Source organism: Pungitius pungitius, chromosome 3 (genome assembly GCF_949316345.1).
Source record: "Pungitius pungitius chromosome 3, fPunPun2.1, whole genome shotgun sequence".
NCBI lineage: Eukaryota > Metazoa > Chordata > Actinopteri > Perciformes > Gasterosteidae > Pungitius > Pungitius pungitius.
Window position 1 is genome coordinate 24,806,739 of NC_084902.1, and position 17,973 is coordinate 24,824,711.

The following is a 17,973-nucleotide window of genomic DNA, read 5'->3' on the forward strand; positions in this document are numbered from 1 at the left end:
TTGACAAAAGGCAACCCCCTACTCCTCCCCCCACCTTAAATGCACATGATGTGACCCTCATCTCACCTTCACATTGTTTCAAGCAATAACCCCCTGCCCCCCTCCCACCACAACAACAATAGACTGTAACCACTCAGTCCCTTGAATGCCAGTTCAATGGCAATGTGTCCATGTCTTTGCCCCCCCCCCCCTCCCCCTGAAAAGTTTCATTACAGCTTCAAATGTATGACCCTTTCCCTAAAAGCCACACTGTGTATGCTGGAAAGACTTCTGCCCTTCAGGGGGGTGACGTTCGCCCCTCGCCGTGCTGGTCTTGGTGTTGTTGGGCAGTCCTTATTTGGACCAGGCCGCAGCAGAAATGGACATTCACACACCTTGCAGGCACGGAGATGGGATTTCTGCCTCGCTGAACAATATTGCACTGGGCCACCCTGAAATTGTTTTTAACCCCCCGCCCCACCCCCTTCTACTCGCAACCATTGCAGGCTGGGAAAAGTCCTTTTAAACTGGCCGGTGGATTGTCCGTGCTGCAGAGCTTCACTTGTGGGTGCAGCCCGGGTACGGAGGAGGCGGCGAGGAGTGGGCCGGTCGTGGCTGAGTTGGGGTGTAAGGCGGAGGGTGGGGGTACATCTCGTGGTCGTAGGTGTATGGAGGTGGAGGACCTGAGGTCGAGAGAGAGCATTTAATACAAGTTTAGCGGGTAGATTGAAAGAAGAGGGAGGAAGACGGCCCCCTCATTTACGAACAGTTGGATGGGACCGTTGCACCCTCTAACGGTTAAAAGGTAACACTGCACCCTGTGGAGGAAGATGCTTTGATTTAAAAAAAAGATTTAAAATACCAAAACAAAAGACTCCTTTGATTGAACACAATGCATCCGCCTCATCAAGGGAAATTGCATTATTCACTAAAATGTCAAAGCAGCAGAGAAGAAAGAAAAGACAAATGCAGTCAGCCGAGACTGACTCCCGACCAAAGCTTGCATCAGCAAAACCTCACATATATGACACAATTATTCTTAGTAACCTCAACGTGGTAAAGCGCATGATGAAACTGTGCAGGTTGAGAAAACAGCACGGTTGATATATATTACATAAAAAAACCAATAACTGCAAAGTCATGGAAAAAACAAAAGCCCCATACATACTTTATCAGGACAAATAATTAATATGCCTGTAGCTACACGGAGGCGCTCATGTCGCACGGCTCAGTGTGTTGGAGCGCCACGTTTATGAAACGTGATCAGAGCTGCGGAAGGGGGGGGGGGCAGAGCGAAGAGTGCCGGCCCAGCACAGCAGGAAGGCGATACACGGGGAGAGGCCGACACCTAATGAATATGTGATGAGCGCCCAAAACAAGCAAGGGAGTGTGGCACAGAGGACAGGCTCTGATGTACCTGAGAAGTACAACGCGGAGAGGCGCCAGGGGGGATTCTAGTGGGAAAGGGAGCCGTGTGAAGCCCTTCCTTTATTCTAAAAAAGAATCAGCGCCCTCTTTGTGTTGCTCCGCAGGAATTTTGCTTGAGGCTGAGGTGGATCCCGTAACACAGTGCTCCTATTCCTCTTTTCATGGACAGGAGAGGAGGTGTCACACGGAGAAATGGACGACTTTGGTTAACCGTTGCGTAGGCCCTAAAAAGCAAGATGGGGCCACTATGTGTGATGTATGTGATAATCTAGCAAAGATTGTCCAGCCGTTTTTTTATTGGTGTCAATAAATGTGTCTGTTTTTTAAAGGGTGTGTGATGAATTGGTACTACATTTTTATAACTAATGCTTTAGGAAAGATTTAAGCATAAAGATACTAGCAATTATAAATTAATACGGACAACTTTTATTGTGAAACATTTTTAAGTGTATGTGAGATGGCTACGTCTGCACTATTTTCCCACCTTTCTCCACCTCTTCATAATTTAAAGGGGTTTTATTCTATATTTCAATGAAAAGATATTGTAGAACTGTCAAACTTTAAAAGAGTTTTGAAGTGGTAGAAAAAGCCTTGGTATTGTAATTAATCATTTATGAAACTTGATGAATCTGTGTGGCTTTAAAAAGTATGTGTGTGACCTCTGTATACTGACCTGGGTAGCTCTGGGTCACGGTGTTGATGTATGAGGTGCGGAACACGCCGACCCGTGCCCCCCGGCCGTTCTTCATGCACATGCACACGCACAGGAAGAGGGCCGCCACCGCCCCCATCAAAAACACCACGCCGAACACGATGCCGGAGATGGCCGTGCCCCTGGAGCGCACACGGATAAACACACACACACACACACTGAGAGGAAGCAGCTGTCTCAAACAGACTTTGAAGGTGCTGGCATGGAGCTAGACCACAGCTTCTGCCTCAACAATCTGACGTGTGTGAGCATATTCGTACAAATATACCATTTCACATGCTTTATTTTGAAAGAGGAGTCTGCAATGTGTTTTAAGAGCTGGAGCAGCAATGCGGAATGAGGGCAAGCAGGGGGTCAAAGGTCAGATCCTCTGACATGTTTAAAAACAGCTGGTGTGGATCAGTCTTCATGTCCCATTCGGGCCAGAACTCGGAACCTTTAGACGCGTGTATGCAGATAGGCGTGTGTGTGTGTGTGTGTGTGTGTGTGTGTAACTCACGAGAGGACGTCCCCGACGTAGGCGTAGTAGGAGCAGCAGAAAGGCGGCGATCCGCCACAGCAGTACTCCATGCAGCCGTCACACCGGGCTTCACTGCCGCCTGCGACAGACAGGATTAAAAGAAGTTTGTTATGTTCGTGAGTGAAATTTAAAAAAAAGAAACGGATGAAAGGTGGCCGTGAAAACACAACAGTGATGACATCACCGTCATATTTGTAATAAGTGGTTAGTGTCCGGCTTGAATTGTCTTTTTCATGTTTTATTTGATTTTTTCAAACATTTTCCCAAAGATGACAAATGATAAAACCGTTCATGAATTAAACCACAACATCACACAACCTCAGCCTAGATATCTACCTTCTGAAGGCCGGATCTTAAAAGCGCGAGGACAAACCTTTTGTTTGGGCAGAACCGGAGAAACCACTTGTTCACTTAAAAAAAGAAGCAATCCATACATGGGGAGGAGGGAGGCGAACACAGGAGCTAAAATGGGGTTGTGTTCCTTTTGGGTCACAAACACAAATTCAAGTGGGAGCTTTTGGCAACACCCCCAAAGCCCTTTTGCTGAGGTTTACGCTGTATTATAAGGCCGGAAGGGTCTCTGGTTGAATCCCCCAATTTAACCATCGCACGTAACGAACCCATCGCATCTGCGTTTAGCATACATGGCATTTGCAGGGTCGGTTATGCACTTTTTGTCTGTGTGTGTGTGATTAAGGGAGTTGATTACCACCACCACCCGTTCCCCCTCTTCCATAAAAGCCTCCATATTGGTAATATCCAATTTGACCATTTGAAACGTGACCTGAATCTGATGAATCTGATTGGACAATGACAGATAATATGTCTAGAACACTGAAAACTACTTTTGCTGTGATAGAATTTGTTGAACCCCCCACCCTCTTTCTCCCAGTTGCCCAAATCGCCCCTATACACCATCCGCCCCTGCTTTTGAGTATCCCTATTTTTGAAATGCACTCATTGTAAGTTGCTTTGGATAAAAGCATCAACTAAATGACATGTAATGTAATATACAGTATATTTATACAATACCAGTCAAAGTTTTGGACAAATGTTCCCATTTAATTTAGTGAGAAAGTGTGTCTAAACCTTTGACTGCATATTTATGTCAAGTTATATGGCCAAGACGTTATTCCGCTATTTTAACCCAAACCATCATGTTTTCCTGAACCCAACCAGGTAGTTTGGTTGTCTGAACATAATAAAGTGGTCCAATTTCACAACATTAACCACATGTTCGTTACTGTTTTCTCAAGAATTTTTTCTTTTATAATCATCAGTTTAAATGTTTGAGAAGGAGAAGAAAAACAAGCTCCAACCAATAGATCTTAGAACAGCGGAACGCTGTTTACAACATTCCATGCACTTCAAATAGAATGTGGAACACGGAATTACTAAAGGAAGCTATGATTTAGATCATTTAGGATCAGCAGTCAACGCAGACAGCTGAACTTAAGGACGTAAGGAAGATGGCATCCCAGCATCCACACCCCCGAGGACTGGAAAGCTTGATCGAGTGTATGGCCAGAGATACAATCTGCGCACAACCTGCCGATGTCCCGAAACATTTGGCGCAGTATGGGTCTGATCTCATCAAGAAAGGAGGAAAAACGAATCCAATTGAAAAAGTATTTCGATACCAAGAAACTCGCGGTAAGATGCTGTTTAAATATATAAAAGATTATGTTTAGGTAATTATTTTTGATGTTTAGAATCGAATAATTTCACAAAGTGAGAAACATTTATGAAGATGAACCATGGTTTAAAGGTCGTTGTTAAAAATGTAATGCTATTAATAATTCCTTCGATGGTGCTTGGTATCTAAGTACTAACATGTACTTAAGGACTTGTACTTATTGCTAAATCTCGTGTACTCATTTTATGTTTCTGAAATCCGTTTTTCTCTTCTCAGATTTGAAATATTTTGCTCGGAATAAGCAAGCACCATTGATTAGGGGTAAAGTACCTCTTACCCCTGTTGTTGCTGAGAAGACACAGAAAACAACATCCCAAAAGTCAGCACCTAAAGTTCCAGCAGATGTGCCCACAACATCCAGGAATAAAGTACCTATTGGCACAAGGGGGAAGCCAGAAAATGCCAGCATTGTGTTACCACAAAAAAAGAAAGAATGCAGTGTACCAAGGCCAGAAAAACCCAAGGAAGAAACCAAACCAAGCCCTAAGACGAGACCACCACTTTTAATACCAGCCCAAAGTCAAAGGAAAGGAACCATTGAAAATGTCAAGAAAACACCGGATCCATGGACACAGAAAACAACACCGAGGAAGGCACCACCTAAAGTTCCAGCAAACGTATCTGTGCCCCCTAAACCCAGAAAGCCTTTACCAACTGGCACGGGGGGGAAGCCCGAAAATACCAGCAACAGGTCTCTACAGAAACCAAGAGAATCCAGTGTACCAAGGCCAGAAAGACCCAAAGCAAAGGAAGAAAGCAAACCAAGCCCAAAGATAAGACCCCCACTTTTAACACCAGCTAAAAGTCAAAAGAAAGGAAAAGGAGCGACTGAAGATGTCAAGAAAACCCTGGAAACACGGCCTCCGATAATTCCCCAGTCTGCCCCAAAAGTTCCAGCTGTCAATCCCCCTTCACGACGCCCGACTCTGCGACAACAAGCAGCAACAGGAACAAGTCTTTTACCACCATTTCCACAGAAGAAAGCCATAGGTAGCCAACAGCAGAAAACAATGACAAAAAAATCGGTACCAATTGCTCAAGTCAAACCAGAGTGGAATGACTGCACAACGCTGCCGGGAAACAGCATGAGGAGAATGAGGACTCCAGCTATTGCAACAAAAATCACACCCAACCAGCAATGCCCTCGTTGCCCTCATTTGGTGCAAGTTATTCAAATCGTGAGCGTCAGGCGCCGCATCTTGCTTTCCTCACCGCAAGTGTAAGGTAGGTATCACAAAAAGTAGTCACATTCTATGGGTTTTGTGTGAGACAATATTCACTCTTCATGCTTCATTTTGTAATAAAACGATAGGTTGCGGTTCCCGTGGTAACTCGGACACGGGCTGAAGTCTCGGTTTTTCTCACACAGGTGAACAGTACTGGACGATGAGGGGAGCCACTTGACGGCGCAGACGGACATCTCCCTCTCCCCCCTTTTATCCCTCTCTCTATCCCCTCTCCCCCCCCCTTATCTGTCCCCCTTTCTTTCTCCCTTTTTCATGATGTATTTATTATGTATGTATATGGATCGTCGTGTAAATAGGTAATATATATATATATATATAAAAAAATTAAATAAAAATTAAATAAATAAATTATATATATATATATATATATATATATATATATATATATATATATAAATATAAATATATAAATATAAATAAGTGTAAGGTAGGTATCACAAAAAGTAGTCACATTCTATGGGTTTTGTGTGACACAATATTCACTCTTCATGCTTCATTTTGTAATAAAACGATTTGCGGTTTCCGTGGTAACTTGGACACGGGCTGAAGTTGGTGAACAGGTGAACAGTACTGGACGATGAGTGGAGCCACTCGACGGCGCAGACGGACATCTCCCTCTCCCCCCTTTTATCCCTCTCTCTATCCCCTCTCCCCCCCCTTATCTGTCCCCCTTTCTTTCTCCCTTTTTCATGATGTATTTATTATGTATGTATATGGATTGTCGTGTAAATAGGTAATATATATATATATATATAAATAAATAAATATATATATATATATAAATATATATAAAAAATAAATAAATAAATAAATATAAATAAATAAATATAAATATATAAATAAATATATATTAATGGACAAACAATCAGTCCATTTTACCTGTGGGTTTTCCCCTTATTGGGTTTCCCACATTAAAAAAAAAACTCCTCCGTGAATCGCCACCTTAACGTGGTGGAGGAGTTTGAGTGGCTCAGTGATCCTGTGATCTGTGTTGTCTCTGTGGCTCGATCCCCTTGTCGAGCGGTCCAAAGACAACATGTCTCAGGGGAGAGTCCAGACTAAGAGCGATTCAAAAACACATGTATATACGTTTACATATATGTATGCATATATATATATGCCTATATATGTGCCTATACGCTTACTGTTGCATGTCTGACGTCAGTGTCTGTTTCTCCAAGGTGATTCAACCTGATTGTGAGCAGCTGGGATGTGCAAGCAGTATAAGAGCGCATGGTGGCTGGCTCCCAGGGGTCGCTGGTTTCCCTAGCCAGCGTTCGCAAACCATGGATATACATATCTCCTATTTGCTTGTACCTTAGGTTTTGTTACTTTATTTAAATAAATATATTTTTATATCTGCTTTGCACCCGTTTTTTGTCATCTCCTTTGAGCTGGGTCATGACAACATACATACATACATATAGTGGCGGCTGGTGAATTTTATTGTAGGGGGGGCTAAATAAAGATTATCTTTTTTCACATACAAACAAAGCATTCTGGTGCATTCTGACAAAATAATAAAGACAAAATAGAACATTTTCTTACAAAGGCCAATGGGGCCAAGGAAAAAGGTTTAACTTAATTTATTTGCCTTGTAGAATTTAGTAAGTGTAAGTGCAAATACATCAATAGAAATTGGGAATTATACACAAGTTAACATTCTAACAAGTTAACAGAATGTGATTCTAAAATAGGTGAGTGTGTTACGGCCAATCTCAGTACACTCGTCTCAACCTGCTGCCGTGACACGGTTCTTTCTCCGTTTTTGTTTGTTTCCCATGGTAATCCAGAGCATGCACATACCAAATGAAGGACACTGCAAAGAAAACAAGCTCTGTGCATGTGTGTGTCTGTGTGTCTTAGTTAGATCTGCTTTCCATCAGCAGTCACTCACTCAAATGATATGCGCCTGGAGGTCACGTTGTAGTAGAGGAGTCAATGCCTTTTAATTAGTGCAGGAAGTGTGGGGATGCATTGGAGAAACAGAACGGTGCACACATTTAAGCTGCAGAAAAGTCTATCAAATTAAAATCCATATCTTGTGTTGACTTTTTGGTTGTGATTTGAAAGACAGAAAACATTTGTTTCGGATAAGGGCAAGTTTAATAGATGTTTCCTTCATAAGTGCAAGTTTAATGGATGTTCCCTTTATATTATAGGCCCCACTGAACCCACTTTTTAGATTTTAAACCACACCCCAGCCGAAAAGCGGCGATATTTCCATGTAAATGCACACAGGAGGTCCCACCAGCAGAACTCTGCGTGGGTGGTCCTCGGGGGGTACCGGGTCCTGTCTCTCCACACTTCGAGACAATTGCACCACGTCCTTCCACCCCCACCCCTCTACTAGCACACACACACACACACACACAGCTAGTCCCCCCTCCAGCACACTATAACGCAGACCTGGCTTAGTTTTTTATGTTTTTGCTTTGGGCGTAATTTAAAAAAAAACAACAACACCACCATCTATAGTTGTTCTTTCCTAAACGTGATTTAAAGAAAGGAATCAGTACACATCTGGAGTAGGTATTTTACACAGCATAAAGCAGCGGCAGATTACAAACATCTGGCTGGAATAGCGAACGGTTGAACGACTCACCGGCGAGTAAACAAAGCAGCAAAGAGTTCCTCAGCAACTTCCATCGCAGCGCCAGCGTCCCCTTCCTCCTTCTCCTCATCATCCCCCAAAGGGTTTCCATGACCCTTCTCCCCCGCGCGCCCACTTTCCGCGGATCGTTTTTTTTTGGGGGAGGCAAAAGACGCGTCTTTTCCGTCACCTATCTGGCTGCCCCGAGGAGCATTGTCCCCCCCCTGAAGACATCAACCGATCGCTCGTTAGGATTTTTGCGGTATTTTCATATTCTCCCAAACCGAAGAGCCCCGTTTCTCTCTCCACGTGTGCGCGTCTTTCCTGCCGATGTTCCGTTCTGTTTCCACACCTCTGTGAGTGTCTGCTGAGGCTTTTATTCCCCCCCCCCCCTCCCCCTTCCCTGCCCTTCGGCGCCCGTTTGCTCAAATTACCCTGTTGAGTTTACACAGAGGAAGGAAGGCGCGGGGGGGGGGGGGGGGGGGTCAAAATATCATAATAACTGTACCAGTGTATATTATTTTGAAATAATTCAAATACTTTAAATACTTTGATATTTGACAGAATTTCGTAGGAATGGTCATAATACAATACAAAAATACATTGTAATAATGGTAATGGTAATGTAATGGTAATGGTAATGTGGCGCTTTTAATGTGGCGCTTTTAATTTGAAGGGACAATTTAAGGTTTTCCGGTTTGAATCTAGATATACGTCATGGTAAGACCCTCTATAAGGGTTTCTACGTCATGTGCGCAAGTTCCCTGCTGCTTCGCGTGCTTGCTGACACGTCACGCCTCTCCGCCCCTTCCTCCCCCTCCTCCCCCTATCACACCTCTACTATTTCCAGGGAACAAATGAAAACGAGCTGACCTACCTTCCAGCTAAAATGCTTACATTTGCCCTGGAGCCATTATGTCAGGGATTTGGAGAGGTGAAAACCTTTAATAACTAGAAAATGCATTTCCTGCTGAAAATGCGTTGGAATGCATAGAGATGAAATTAATTTAAAAATGAGAAAAACTGAAATGAACTTGAAAGAATTGCAAAAAAATTGCAGAATTGCAGAAATCGAAGAGGCTTATATACATTTGAAAAAATACAGAAATAATTTTATGTCAACATATAACCAGGTGCTTCTGATCTACCATTCCAAAATGAAAGCCTCTCAAAATACCATTCATGAGCTGTATGGTTTCCTTCAAAATCTTTCACAAAACTACTTTTGGTCAATTTCAGGTTATAAGGTAACTAAAAATAGTTACACAGTTATTCCACTTCAGGCACCAGGGTGGGACTTGGTGATAACCAGGACATTCTGTTGCACCAGTCCAAAATAAAAGCCTCTCAAAATACCATACATGAGCCAATTTCCTTCAAAATCTATCACCAGACTACATTTGGTCATTTTCTGATTAGGTTTAGAAGGAAACAATCAATACTTTCATCACCATTCCACGTCAGGTTGATAGTACACATCCCCAAGGTACCATCCCAAAATTAAAGCCTCTCAAAATACCATACATGACCCAACTTCCTTCGAAATCATTCAAAAGGTGTTTTTTGTAAATTGCTCCCTACGCACATAGTTTAATATTTCTTGCGAAGTTAATCAGCCCATATCTCATCAAAACAATGAGTTATCAGCACCATTTTAATATATCAAGGGCACATTGAACCGATAATGATCCACCGAAGGTTTCGTGACAATCAAATTGCCAAAAATGTGTTTTCACAAAATTCAAAATGGCGGAAAATCTAGTTTTGCATTTGCATACCATGATTGACTTTTTTGTAGAGCATGTCGAAGAGCACCTGCTGTGCCAACTTTCAAGTTGATCGGACATCGGGGGCGGAAACTTGCCTAGTGTGGTCCTTTTAATTTATTTTTAGAGGGCGCTATAGACATTTCATTATACCCAAATGTGAGACCCAAAACTATCACATATTTTAACAGTCCAGATATCCATGCCAAATTTAACAACTTTTTGAATATGATAAAGGCCCCAAACAGGCCAGCAGTTTGTGAGAATAATAAAAATAATAATTCCTTGAAATACAATAGGTTCCTCTACGACTAGTCATAGCGAGGATCCTAATTACCACTCTGAAAAGGCCCATGGTAGGCTGTGAACATTAACTACAGTTAAAGAGTAATGAGAAATGAGAAAGTGTAAAGAGTAAATAGATATTGAAGCATTTGGCCTTTATGGAGAATGCCCTTTTTCCTTTATTTCAGTTTTGAACAAACCTTTATGGGAAGCCAAGGGTGACAAAAGGATGGAGATAATTTAGCTCTTTGAAATGCCACCCACATTGAGTAGCCATGATATATGATGCCTTCCAGATGTTCCTCTCCCAGGAAGTGTTGCCGAGACGGGACAAAAAAAACAAGCAGGTATAACAAAGTTTCATTGAAGGCCTACGTTTTAAGACATTTCAGTGTGTGTTTGTTTTTGTCAATTGCAAAGTCAGCAAAACGTCAGCTCACATCCTGACCCATGCCAGTTGTTTAGATTATCAGACTATGGTGAAACATTGTGCCATTACGCAGATTACACAAGTGGGACAATCTTCTTCTTCACCATTTATGATCACGGTATAATGGGATCCTTTGTGCTACAGTTGAAGCCTTTTCGATGCGCAAGATCCTTTACCTCTGGGCCCAAGAGGAATAGACTCATGGGCTTTGGCTTTTAGCGATGGTGCGAAGGCGCTTTCTGCAGAGGGATTGGCTCATCATATTGGATGACATGTATAAAACCCTCCCATCTAGTGGACGAATATGTGTGTGTGGAAATCAGTGCACTGTCCAACATCAAACTGACAAACCACTCTGAAGGCAAAGATTCAGAAATCAATGTGATACTTTATTCATGAACCTAGGACCATATATATATATATGAAAAACACTGTATAAATACTCTATATATTCTACTCCCTTCTGTGATCTCAAAAACAAATTAAAAATAAAATTAAAAAAGCCACATGATTATATTTAACAGGCTGTACAAAAATAAATAGTTTGAATATTCTGTACAAAAGTAAAAGACTTGATAGAAAGAAAACCGATGTGCCTTCGCAGAAGGCAGGAGAGACTTACTTATGAAGTAGTAGCAGGAGACAAGTCTCTCTTTAGGTCTCCACACACAAGCGCGCACACACACACACAAGCACACACACAAACACACTCCTCTTTGGTCTTTGAAGAGCTCCCTCATTGAAGACTGTAGACAAGGGCAAGATATGGCTAAAGGACAAAGTACAACGTACTGAGGCATTTAGAGACAACTGGGTGTTACAATGTGCCGCTGGCAAAAACAAAGATGAAGTGCTACAGGTTTGTGATAAATAAACCGTCTTGAACATAAACACTATGACTATTAGCTATTTTATTTTCCATACCTGATGGGTAGAGTAAGTAGAATATGAGCTAATCTCTTTCATTTGTTTCTATATATAATCTGCAATAACATTCTCTATCCCAATCCCGTATGTGTTTGTCCAGCCCAGCTTGGACAAACATCACATACAAGCAATTAATAATATGACACACACACACACACACACAGTCTCACACTCACTCACGCACCCACACGCACACGCACATACTTGTGACATTGGCACGGTAAGCAACATGCTCCTTTAGGAAATCAGGAATGCCCATGCTCTCTCTCTTTCCCCCTAAAGGAAGGCATAATGTGCCACTGTTGAGCTTGTGCCAGACAGGGGGCGAGCTGAAATCGATCTTCATCGCTTCGCTTAGGAGGCATGGCTGCTGTGGACCAACGTCTGGCCCCAAACTGGATTGGGGGAATGGGTACTAATTGGCTTCTACTAGCACAGTCGTTGTGGACCCACAGTGGGACTGTTAGACCACCTGGAACCCACGAAAGCCACTTGCTTCGGATGTAAACACTCTTTCCTCGCCTCTTTTGCGAGGCGATGGCGGTCAGGTATGTACCTGGAGTCTTTCTGAAAGCTGAGCGTATGAAAGGAGGCTTCATTGGAGAGACCTCCTTAACAAGCAGTCTGGTTGCACAGTTCCAACAGGGGTTTCGGCCGGTCTTTAGGGTCACAGCTTTCGTGGGTCAGTGTGCGCCCGTCGTGGCCGATGCAGCGCAGTTGTCGCTTGCGGAAACCTCGGCCGCAGTTTTTGGAGCACGCTGACCATTCTCCGAGAAGCCAGTAGGGACAGGACTGGGTGCCGCAGGACCGGGAGGCCAGGGGGCGCAGCTCCTCCGGGCAGTCTCTGGACAAGCGTCCCTGGGGATCCAGGCAAACCACCTCTCTCTGCTGTATACCTCCGCCACAGGTCTGGGAGCACAGACCCCACTCCCTCAGGGTCCACTCGGCTCCGCCCACCTCCCGGATGGCATTGATGGAATGGCGCCGGCCTCCGTTGCTGTTGGAGACGGACGCAGCATTGCTGGGTCTCGGGGCGAAATAGCTGTACTTAACCCGGGGCCTCGGGGCTTCCCCCACGGAAAGCACCTGGATGGTGATGGGTTCGGGGAGCGGGGCGAAGCTTCGGATGCGCTCCAGGGTGGCGGAGGAGCCGCTGTAACGCAACAGGGCGCCTCGCAAGGCGATGTCGTTCTCTAGGGTCATCAGCTTGTATTCGCCATTCAACAAATAGGTTCCGTCCTGGCGGCGCACCGCCAGGTAGCTGTTGTCCTGACGACCGTTGCCTGGGGTGCGCTGCTTGACGTCCAGGTGGGTGGCACCAGCAGGGATGGTAACGACATCCTGGTAACCGGGCCTGAAGGCAAGACACATGGAGGTGAGACTGATTTGTAAGAATGATCACACTGACGAGTCAGTGTATATACGGTAGTTTTGAAGAAATGTACGTGTGTATGTACCTGGCACGCTCCAGAGCGCCAGACACTTTCTTGCAGGTAGATCCGTCTCCTCCACACACGGCGCACTTATCGAAGCGCCGGCTGGAGCCGATGACGCGATCGCATCCTGCCTTGACACACTGGCCTTGAACACAGACGGAGGTGGAGTCTGGGCTGCAGGGCGTTCCGTCAGCCACCTGTGGGCAGCAGAGGAACGCAAATGCAACTTAAGAGCTGTGGCTAGTAAGACGGTTATGTAAGCGTCATGGCAGGAGGTTAAAGTCTTCATTCAACCTAAGGTTCTGCACAATTGATCAAGCTGTTTCGAAATAAACTAAAACATTCAGAAAGAATAAATACACAGTTTCTCAATCGAGCCACTCTCACCTTAGATTTTAGTACAAAGTAGTACCCAGTGCCCTTGGCCCGGCACATCAGCTTGCAGCGGTCTTTGGGTGAAACTCCAGCATATCTGGGCACCCACTCGACACCCTCACCTGAACCCAGTGACACTTGGGCTGTCATGTCATTGTGGGCGAGGCACTGTTCCTCGCGGAATGACAGGCCTGAGAAAGAAAAACATACGGGTCAGATTCACTGCTTGTTCGGCCTGACCCGCAGGCTAACTTTCACACCGATGTGCAATGCACATCAAAACGTGGCATCTTCCTGGGAACGACTGCAGCATGTGGTGGGAAGATGTTTTTACATTTTTTTATGACATCAAGAGGAGTGCTTGGAACCTTTTTTAATGTTATTCGAGATTACTGCAGTGACAAAAGGGGTTGTACCGTTGGTCTCAGGGCAGGTGTCCGTGCTACAGGAGCGGTACTGGATCCTCTTGCCCTCACAGTACTTGCCCCCGTTCTTGGGTAACGGGTTTTCGCAGGAACGAAAGGAATACTGCACCCCTCCACCGCAGGTCCGAGAGCAGTCTCCCCAGGGACCCCACACTCCCCAGCCACCATTGACAGGAGTCTGAAAGCAACAGGGGGCATGAGCAATTATTATTGTGTACTTAGCTAGAATCAGATCTGCACGCTATGGTGTAAAACTTATGAACCACTTTTGATTTTTACAGTGTTCTTCTTTTTTTGGAAGTGTTGAAGCTGGTTCCTACCTGGTGTTTGGCGGCTTGGCTCTTACTGAGACAGTGTCCGGCCAGGCAGTAGCTGTCGTGCCCGCATGTTGTTCCGTCGGCCCAGGGGAAGTTCTTTGTCTGACATACCAGCAAATTGTTGGATGTGGTCACGGTGCACCACAGAGCCGCGCACACGGTGCTCAGGTCTGTGCAGTGCTGGGAGTCATCGCCGAAGGTGAGCCGACACTGGTGGTCGGCGTCGTACACGGTGCCGGGCAGCGGCTGGGGGAGCGCCTGAGGTTTGACTGGTTTGTCCAGCAGGCACTGGCCATAGCCGTTGTCCAGGAAGGTGGTGATCATGAGGGCGGAGCAGGGGGACCACGGCTGCTGCTGGTCCAGGTCGGACAGGGTAGAGGCCATCATGTGGGAGCCCCAGTGGGCCCCGTTTACTCCGGAGCACAGATGGGCATCATCGTGAGGCATGTTGAAGACGTGGCCTAGAAGGACAGACACAGACGTTCAGCGGTCACCTCTTGCAAAAGGGGCACACGCAATGATCGATACGATGTTACAATTCTACTTACCCAGTTCATGTGCCACTGTGAATGCCGCTTGAAGCCCATCGTCCTCGATGATTGAGCAGCTTCGGTCCGGGTCACACACGGTGCCGACATCTGCCATGCCTAGAGTGTCGCAAGAGTGGGCCCCACAAAGGTCCTAGACGGAGAAAAACCAATGTGTGAATACTCTTGAACGCTACTCTTCCTCTTTGTCTGTCTCTCATTCTCCCGACCTCAAACTTACCGTTCTGGTGAAGAGCACAGCGGTGTCATAATGCTCAGGGTGGCGGTCGCTGGGTGGGTTGTGCTGCCGCTGCCACTGGCAGAACTCGCGGAGGGTCATGGCAGCGTTTGAAGACACCGGAGGGCCTCGCTCCTCCTCGTACACCACCAGCAGCTTCACCACCGCCAGGCTGATGGAGTTGTGGATGCTAGGGTGGCGGTAGAGGCGGGACGCCACTGCCATAATGGTCAGAAGGTAGGGCTTGAGCCCGGCGCCGTGGAACTCAGCCATGGATTGGTCGGCCACAAGCATGATCTCCATGTAGCGAGGGGTGGAAACAAAGCGCCGGGTTCTGTGATGTTCTGAGGGGAGAGAAGAGAGACACAAGGGAGGTCAGACCACACTAGATGGAGGTCATGTGAGCAGATATCAGATTTCAGTCCCGACTCCCCTGCAAAGACATTTGTTCATTATAATAGAAATTATTAAGTTTTTTTCCAGAACTGTCTACACAGTGCAACACCCGACCAGTGTTCTGAATAGGATGCGACAAAAGCTATTTTCATTCAGAAGTGTGGAGCCTACAGAGAGAGCTCCGTGCATGCCTGGAGGAGCCAGCTTCCGTGACTCAGCGTTACACCACCATTGGCTCCTCCTCCTCAAGGTCCACATTCCTAAAATGACCTTCTCTGGTGGAAATTTATGCGAAGGGGGGAAAATCCTCTATTAGGAAAAAATGTCTGCCGAGGCGAGTTGTACCAGGAGGCGAGTTCGCGCGACTCAGCACTGCCGGGCTCTGCCTGGCCCCAACCCCGCTGCTCTCCTCCCCTTCCTCCGCCACTCCCCCTCCTTCTCATTCCCCTCCTGCAGAAGTTCGCAACCCTCCCTCCTCCTCTCCCTTCTTCATCTCTGGTTATGCGTAGACGGCGCTGCCAGAAAGGCAGCCGGGTCCGATGCGCATGCCGTGATTCTTGGCACACAGCAGTTCGGGCAGTTTGTTAAACTACAGCTAACGACTTATATAAGAAATATGTATACATTACATGGGTCGAGTGTATCACCTTTTCAGTGTGTACTGCCACTTTTACGGATGCTGGTCAAATATTTGAGTTTACTATAATCTGAAGCGATTCGCAATGCGTAAAATGCGCAAATACCTCTGCAGCCTTACCTGTCTGGTCTGGGTTAGCGGTTGCTTGCTGGTCTTCTTTATCCAGATTCTTTGGCACCTTCTCCTCGTCCTCGTTGACCCCACACTTGGAGCTCCCCTCCTCAGCCAAAACTGCCCGATCTCTCCGGCGGATCACGTGGACATCCTTCTCGGTGCCCGTGAAGTCACTCGAGTTCTGAGGCTGGATAAAATACTCTTCCCCCCGAAAATAGAATCCGCCCCGGAGTCCGTGGCACAGGTTAAGTGCAGCGGCAGAGTGTTCCTCTCCGTTAACCGTACCAGAAAAGAAACAACCCGACTCGGCGCCGCTCTTGGGTTCCCGTGTCGGGTCGGTATCAGGGCTCCCCACAATGTGGAAGACAAAACCGGGCGCCAAGAAAGTCTGGTCGGGTTCTAGCTGCAAGACCAGCTCTTTGCCAAATACGTCCAATCGGTACTCCCTCATCTCCGCCTCCTTCTCTTTCTCCTCCGCAGAGAGAGTCCGCCACGGTTCGGTTTCGCTGTCAGACCGAGCCATCGGGTCTAGTCTGACCGGCACTACGGTGCTCTCCTCCCACGAGCTATGCGCCGCGCCGACGCACAGAGTGGCGATTAAACCAATGGAAAGGTGTAAAAACCTCATCTTTCAACTGTGAAATCCGACAAGTGGAAAGACAAATTGATAAAGTCTCTTAAATGAAATCCTTTAAAAGATTTTCCACTACAAGCTAGAAACCGCAAGCATCTGAGCTTCCACAAATCTGTCCTCAAAATTACGCACACGCATAGAAATCTAAAAAATGATCAAATCCAGTGCAAAACTCGGTTAAAGTTATGTACAGGTCTGATTTATTTGAAAAAAGAAACCTCCTTTCAATTAATTAAAATGAAAGCTGGATCTCGGTGGTAAATCCAACAGGTTCCTTCTCTCTCTCCAAAGCTCAGCAGATGTCTCAGTTTAGCTCTATTTGAATTCGTGGCAGGCTTTTCCTCCGCTGACCCGTTTAGTCTGTTCTCTGCTCTTGCCTTGCAGTCAGAACAGAGCAGGTCCCTCCTATATATCCCCCTGCCTCGGGACCACCCCTTTCCCGAGGGCCCTTTGATGTGAGAGGGGCCAAGTCCCGTGCGCAACGAAAACGCACCAACCTGGAGCGGTGCCATGACCATCAACATTGCAGAGGATAGAGATCTTTGGGCAGAGAAACATTTTCTTCTTCAAATTAGTCTTTCACAATCATGTACGAGTACAGCCATAACCCACAAATAATATTTCTCAGTATATTAATATGTGTTCCGATTCAGGTCTAAGATAATTTTGCCCAAAGCTCCCGTGTAACATTATTGCACATTTAATGAATCAGTGAGCAACATGCCTTTTATTGAACTGCCCATTCCAACATCAATCAGGGTGACAGGCAGCGGAGGCTGATGTAGGGCAGTGTTGTAGTGTGAGTGCAACTGGAGAATGGAGATGGCTGCAGGTCCGTGAGTCTTACTCACCTCTTCCGTGCCAAGCCGGCTATGGTACGCCGTGGCCGGGTTCGGGGGCTCAGAGAGGGGCCGCTGAGGTCTTAAGGTAGAGCGGTCCTCCCAGCCCGCTGCCTCTGCGCTCAAACCAGGGCAGGCAGAGCCCCTGTCCTCCGGCTTCCTGCCCCCACCTGTGGTGACTGGTCCTCCTCTCCAACGGACAGTTTACACTAGAGTTTTATTAAGAATAAAAGTTAGGAATAACTGCGAAGCCGCAATACAAGAATCTGAAGAAACGACATACAAGTGAAACGCAATTCAAAGCGGTGAAAACACTGTTAACAATCAGACTATTTAGGGAAAGTGAACTAAATTATTCCCTCAATATTTTAATGAGGTGTCAAAATAATTAAAATATATGAATACATGTTACGGCTCTGTTTTTTGTTTGTTTTAAACATTAACAAATGTTA

The 17,973-nt window shown here is 45.9% G+C and overlaps 3 protein-coding genes across 3 annotated transcripts; 1 reads left to right on the forward strand and 2 right to left on the reverse strand.

Moving 5' to 3' along the window:
* Positions 1-194: 194 nt before the first annotated feature.
* cyyr1 (cysteine/tyrosine-rich 1) lies at positions 195-8,534 on the reverse strand. The gene is made up of 4 exons (XM_037474499.2): positions 8,188-8,534; positions 2,619-2,718; positions 2,081-2,241; positions 195-662 (listed from the first exon to the last, which is right to left on the reverse strand). The coding sequence occupies exons 1-4, from the start codon at positions 8,285-8,287 to the stop codon at positions 538-540; spliced, it is 486 nt and encodes a 161-aa protein (XP_037330396.1). The 5' UTR covers positions 8,288-8,534; the 3' UTR covers positions 195-537.
* LOC134126957 (uncharacterized) lies at positions 4,050-5,768 on the forward strand. The gene is made up of 3 exons (XM_062560893.1): positions 4,050-4,292; positions 4,552-5,559; positions 5,705-5,768. The coding sequence occupies exons 1-2, from the start codon at positions 4,109-4,111 to the stop codon at positions 5,556-5,558; spliced, it is 1,191 nt and encodes a 396-aa protein (XP_062416877.1). The 5' UTR covers positions 4,050-4,108; the 3' UTR covers position 5,559; positions 5,705-5,768.
* Positions 8,535-11,030: 2,496 nt separating the features above from the next.
* adamts1 (ADAM metallopeptidase with thrombospondin type 1 motif, 1) lies at positions 11,031-17,077 on the reverse strand. The gene is made up of 8 exons (XM_037477906.2): positions 16,055-17,077; positions 14,905-15,245; positions 14,685-14,817; positions 14,140-14,597; positions 13,811-13,997; positions 13,407-13,585; positions 13,041-13,216; positions 11,031-12,937 (listed from the first exon to the last, which is right to left on the reverse strand). Exons 1-8 carry the CDS (start codon positions 16,674-16,676, stop codon positions 12,196-12,198), a joined length of 2,838 nt encoding a protein of 945 aa, XP_037333803.2. The 5' UTR covers positions 16,677-17,077; the 3' UTR covers positions 11,031-12,195.
* Between the last annotated feature and the right edge of the window lie 896 nt (positions 17,078-17,973).